A 6,185-nucleotide genomic window follows, 5' to 3' on the forward strand; every position below is an offset into this window, starting at 1 on the left:
ATTTACACTTGCATAAAATTATATTTCAATAAAATTGATAATTATGAGGAACTAATACATCAAAATCATGTAAAAAAAGATCGAATAAATGAGAAAAAATAAAATAAAATGGGTCGGGCCAGACCCATTAGCCCACGTGGCCCACACGGGCTGGCCAGACTCATAAATGTGTAGCGCAATAATATCCGGACCGGGCCAGGCTAGCCCATATATTGTCTGGCCCACTGGGCCGGGGCAGCCTATTTGACAGCTCTAATTAGGGGTGACAATTTTTTTAAATACTTTTTTTTTTTATAATTTAAATACTAAATATTAAAAATTGTTAATTTTAAAATTTCAAAATAGGGAAATTGATCCCTAATTTTCATTTAACCCCAAATTTCAATTTCTATTTCTATTCATTCATTCTCTTTATTCATAGCATTCTCTTCCGCCAACTATTCCCTAAGAATCGCGTTCTCAATAATTTGGCTTAAAAGGTTAGTTTCCATTTATACTGAAGTTTGCATTGCAGATCATGTTTCTTTGTGTTGTTAAATTGGAAAATGCATTCATTCATGGTTTTGTTTCTTAGCTCAAATTGTTCTTGGTTTTTGTTGTTTGAAGGGTTTTGTATTGCGGTGTTGCGAATCTCTCTCTAACACATAAGATCATCAACAATGTCGTTCTCACTCTCACTCTCAAGGTTAGCTTTACTTCGTTCTAATAATAATATCACAACTTCCACTTTCCTTCATTCCTTCTCATCTAAATCTCGATTCACTCACAATGATATTGATAATGATGTTGATAATGCTGTTTCTTCATTCCATAGCATGCTTCGTATGAATCCAACCCCATCCATTGTACAATTTGCCAAGATTTTAACTTATCTTGTTAAGACAGACACCCATTTCTCAACTGTTATTTCACTTTCTCGCCAAATGGAATTCAATGGAATTAAGCCAACTATTGTTACTTTCAATATTTTGATCAATTCTTATTGTCACTTGCGTCAAATCAATTTTGCATTTTCTATATTTGCCAAGATTCTCAAGATCGGTTATCAGCCGAGTACCATAACCTTAAATACACTTGTTAAAGGTCTATGTCTTAGCGGTAAGATTAAGGAAGCTCTGCACTTTCATGACCATGTGATTGCGCTTGGATTTGAGTTGAATCAAGTTAGTTATAGAATATTGATCAATGGGTTATGTAAAACCGGAGAAACAAGAGCAGCCTTGCAGTTGTTGAGACGAATTGAAGGAAAATTGATCAAGATCGATGAGAAAATGTATAGCATAATAATAGATAGTTTGTGCAAAAATAAATTTGTAAAAGATGCCTATGCGTTATATTCTGAAATGATTGCAAAGAAAATTTCTCCCGATGTTGTCACTTTCAGTACCCTAATCTATGGATTTTGTGTTGTTGGTCAATTGAAAGAAGCATTTGGTTTGTTCCATGAAATGGTATTGAAAAACATCAACCCAAATGTTTATACTTTTAATATATTGGTTGATGCATTCTGCAAGGAAGGAAAGATGAAAGAAGCTATGAATTTGTTGGCTATGATGACAAAAGAAGGTATACAATTGAATATTGTTAGTTATAATACTTTAATGGTTGGGTATTGCTTACTTAATCAAGTGAACAAGGCCAAAGATATATTCTATTCTCTAGCTCAAAGGGGAGTGACTCCTGATGTTTGTTCCTATAATGTCATGATTAACGGGCTATGTAAAATTAAAAGGATGGATGAAGCCATAAATCTATTTCAAGAAATGCAAAACAAGAAGATTATTCCTGATAGAGTAACTTACAGTTCTCTTATTGATGGTTTGTGCAAATCAGGGAGAATCTCTCATGCTTGGGAGCTTCTTGAAGAGATGCACGATAGAGGTCAACCTGCCAATATAATCACTTACAATTCTTTATTACATGCTTTATGTAAAAACCATCATGTTGATAAGGCAATTGCATTGGTCAAGAAAATTAAAGACAAAGGCATTCAACCAGATATGCACACATACAATATACTCATGGATGGACTTTGCAAACAAGGGAGATTTCTGAACGCACAAGTGATTTTTCATGATCTTTTGATTAAAGGCTACAATGTAAATGTTTGGACATATACTATTATGATCAATGGTCTTTGTTTAGAGGGCTTATTTGATGAAGCTATCGTCTTGATGTCAAAAATGGAAGACAATGGTTGTATTCCTAATGCTATAACTTATGAAACCATTATTTATGCTCTCTTTGAGAAGGATGAGAATGATAAAGCAGAGAAACTTCTATGTGAAATGATTGCTAGAGGTTTATTGTAAGAGAAATACTACTTAAGATGATTTCATTTTACTTATTATGTGTTTTTAGGTTCAGTTTGATGGTATAATGCTACAATTGGTTGATGTTTTTTATTCTTGACATAATTATATTTTTCTTTCCAATTGCAATGTATTTCCTGTTATTGTTTCGCACTTTGGAAGAGTTGGAAACATAAGAAAAATGTGTTTGCTTGATATGAGTTATCTACCTTTATAAATGAATAAATAAAGGAATGAGAATTATTTAGTGTAGTCATATTTTATTTGTTACTTTATATATGAATCATGAATCATGATCATGTGTTATGTTATAATTAACATTCTGAATGTTGTAACTGTTGAAATAATTTCTTGTGTTCTTAAAAAGAATTAGAATGATAGCTTTTGAAGCACCTCAGTTCCATATTATATTTCATTTATGTTGTTGAATTTGTATTACTAGTTCGTAAATTAACTTCAACATACCTGCCTTATGTTGTTGAACTTAATTATATTCAATCGGTTAAAGCTTTGTTGAGAGGTCAAATAAGAATTTAGGGTGAGACTGTAATTCCTTTGTATAACTACATCCTATATCAGGTTTACATTTAGCTCAGTTTCAATGATATAGTATGATGATAACGAAACTGTGCCCTTGTGGAATAGACTAGATTCCATACATCTAAACTTTCAACTCATGGCGCGTCTGCAATGGTAGCTGTTGAATTGAATTGGCTTCTCGCAAAGGTTGGCATAGAATGCGACTCCATTCTAGTCGTCAAGGCCTTCTCCAATCCAGACTTGGTGCCTTGGAATCTCAAAAACCCCTTGGGCACCTGTATCTTCTTAACACGACAGATGAGCTTATTAGTCTCTACATATTCAGCTACAATATCCTTACGATCTACACGCAGAACTCCTTTAGCTCAAATAGCATGGTAGATTTCAGTCACAACAATCTGAATTTTACTTTGTCAATCGAAGGTACAATTGAAAAGCTATGAGTGATTAATGTTTAAAAAGATGTGAGTGTATTTATTTAGCTAGCAAAATGTTCAACTACTTCATAGATTTGCTTCAAACAGTAGAGAACTTCTACTGATGATCCAGATTGAAGGATTCATGGATTTTCAGGTATTGTTTCTTCGTGTATTAGTTGTTTCAATTGAGAACTGAAAAAGGATCCCAAATAAATTCAGAAGAATGAAAGAAAATTATATTGATAATTGATTGTCCTGGATCATTTTTTCTTCTTTCAATTTTGTAATTGGTATATTAATGTACAGTAGATGAGTATATAAGCACATTTAGGAGTGGAATCGCCGAGGAGGTGTTGTGTTAGACTTGTATATCATAAGTCATTCATAACTACACTATACAACTAAACAAAAAGAGTGGTTAATACACCGAACATTATATTAGAATCAGATTCTAGAAATACTTTATTGTGGTTAAAAAGGAGTAATTGGTTCCATCCTCCAATCTTGCAGTAAAGCTCATATTGTGTATGCTTTGCATTATTTTGTCTGGTGCTTGTTTTCTATTTTCTTCTTTCTATCATGAAGCAGGTGTTGTAGAGGAGTGCTCATACATAATGTGTATAATGCTCAAATAGTAAGAAATTGTATCCTGCATGAATGTGGTGTTCTGTTATGTTGAAATCAGATTTTGCATAGGTTACATTATGTTATAGTTTTTAGGGTTAAATAAGTTTTTGTTCCCTATAAATATCTCGAATTTTGTTTTTAGTCCCTATAAAAAATTTCACCAACTTTTGGTTCTTCAAATATTTTCTATCACTTCATACTTTTAATTAAACTTTTGTGTACTTTCACATTTTTCAATGATTTTATGTATTCATGTTTATAATATTATAAGAACTCCTCCCACAAAAATTTAGAATTTTTTAACGTATGATGAATTATTTATGAATTTTTATGCGAAAAAAACTGAAAAGTAATATTTAATTCCTCCCTTGTTAAGAAAATTTAAACTTTTGCAAGAGAGATTCATATAATGTATTAAACATGACCGTAGAAAAAAGAATTAAATTAAGTGATATAAATGAGTTGACCGAAAAACATGGACCAAAAATAATGACAGAAAATATTTGAGTGACAAAGTGTTTTTGACCAAACCACAAGAAGGGCGATAACCTCTTAGATCGGCAGATGTTATGGTGTATGGATGGGTAGACGGAAAGCATGCATCGGTGGATTTGATTGGAGTTTCGCCACTTGTTGGATTGAGAGTTGAGACTTTTACTGTGGGATAGACAACCCTCAAAGTTGCTTAAAGTAAAGTGACCAAACATGAGAAAATATGTTCTGACAATAAATATGCTTTTATACCACTTTTGGCTTCCTCTCACCAGAGGTTGTGAGTCTTCTGCAAGAGTTCAAAAGGTTATGTGAATAACAATGTTGTGTCCCCTAGAGCTATGAATGTTGTTTTTAAGAAAATTGGTTTTGTCATTAAAAAAATGTTAGCGACATTAGCTTGTTGCCCGTTTGTAATTACCCAATATTTATTTATTCAACTTTATTTATATGGATTAGCGACATTCGCATGTTATTCCCAGTCCAGGTGGCAGAGAGGATTATTGCAACACCTCTCATTGGGTCAGTTTATGTGGATAAAATGGTTTGGGAGGAGGAACGAAATGGGTGTTACTCTGTCAAATCCGGGTACAAGCTTGCTATGAAGTGTATTTTCCGTAATGATAAATACCATGTGAACGGCAATTGGAAAGAAATATGGAAAGCGCATGCTCCACATAAAGCGCGTCATCTTCTTTGGCGGTTATGTAGGGGATGTATTCCAACGAGGCGTCGGTTATTAGAACGTCATGTTGATTGTGATGTTCATTGTCCATTATGTGAAGATGAGGTAGAAGATGATGTACACGCTTTTTTCACCTGCACTTCTGCTCAATCTAGTTGGCAAGCAGCTGGACTATCAGCTGTCTTGGGTTCCGCAGCTTGTCAGCAAGGTAGTGCGGCAGATAGAATGTTTGCCTTGTGTCGGAATGAGGATTACGCTATTATAGGTAGAGTGGCTATGTTGTTATGGAGTATATGGCATAACCGGAATGATAAAATTTGGAACGATAATGTTAGAAGCCCAATCCAAGTTGGCCGGACTGCGTTTGATCAGTGGAACGAGTGGATTGCCGTCCATAAATTGCGAGGTAACGATGATCATGATGTCCCGCTTGCCAGCACCATTCGGTGGGAAAAGCCTCGTATAGGATGGTTAAAGTGCAATGTAGATGCAGCATTTTTTGTCGGTGAAGGTAGGACCGCAATGGGTGCTTGTTTTCGTAATAATTCTGGTGAGTTTATGGCTGGAATTACGCAGTGGCAACAAATGACTTTATCAACAGAGGAGGGTGAAGCATGAGCACTATTGCAAGCTATGAATGAAGCTAAGAATAGAGGTTTTGAAAGCGTCCAGTTTGAAAGTGACTCTCAAGTGTTGGTTGATGCTATTCGTACCAAACGGCGAGGCAATTCAGAGTTTCTTTCAATCGTTAATGAAATTATTCTTGTTATGTTATCATGTGTGAACTTTGAAGTTAAGTTTATTAGGAGACAAGTGAATTCGGTTGCTCACACTTTAGCTAGGGCGGCCAATTCCTGGACTAGTTTCCATAGATTTGAGATTATTCCTTCATGTATTGAGCTTTTGATAATTAATGAAATGCAGTAAGTTTGTTTGGTTCAAAAAAAACTTTATTTATATGGATTGAAAACAAAATTTAGGATATTTATATGGACCAAAAACATGTTTAACCCTAAGTTTTACAAACAAAACTCAAATGAAAATAAATGTAAAGGGTAAAATGTGTTTTTGGTCCTTGTAATGTTAAGTTGTGGAAGAGATATTTTTAAA

General features: G+C 34.1%; 2 protein-coding genes across 2 annotated transcripts; both read left to right on the plus strand.

Moving 5' to 3' along the window:
* The first annotated feature begins 366 nt into the window (after positions 1–366).
* Positions 367–2,507, plus strand: LOC123910986 (putative pentatricopeptide repeat-containing protein At1g12700, mitochondrial). Its single transcript, XM_045962285.1, has 2 exons — positions 367–479; positions 607–2,507. Exon 2 carries the CDS (start codon positions 660–662, stop codon positions 2,310–2,312), a length of 1,653 nt encoding a protein of 550 aa, XP_045818241.1. The 5' UTR covers positions 367–479; positions 607–659; the 3' UTR covers positions 2,313–2,507.
* Positions 2,508–4,859: 2,352 nt separating this feature from the next.
* LOC123904786 lies at positions 4,860–5,693 on the plus strand. The gene has a single exon (XM_045954406.1). It carries the CDS (start codon positions 4,860–4,862, stop codon positions 5,691–5,693), a length of 834 nt encoding a protein of 277 aa, XP_045810362.1.
* The last annotated feature ends 492 nt before the right edge of the window (positions 5,694–6,185 follow it).

Source organism: Trifolium pratense, linkage group LG2, assembly GCF_020283565.1.
Source record: "Trifolium pratense cultivar HEN17-A07 linkage group LG2, ARS_RC_1.1, whole genome shotgun sequence".
Taxonomy (NCBI): Eukaryota; Viridiplantae; Streptophyta; class Magnoliopsida; order Fabales; family Fabaceae; genus Trifolium; species Trifolium pratense.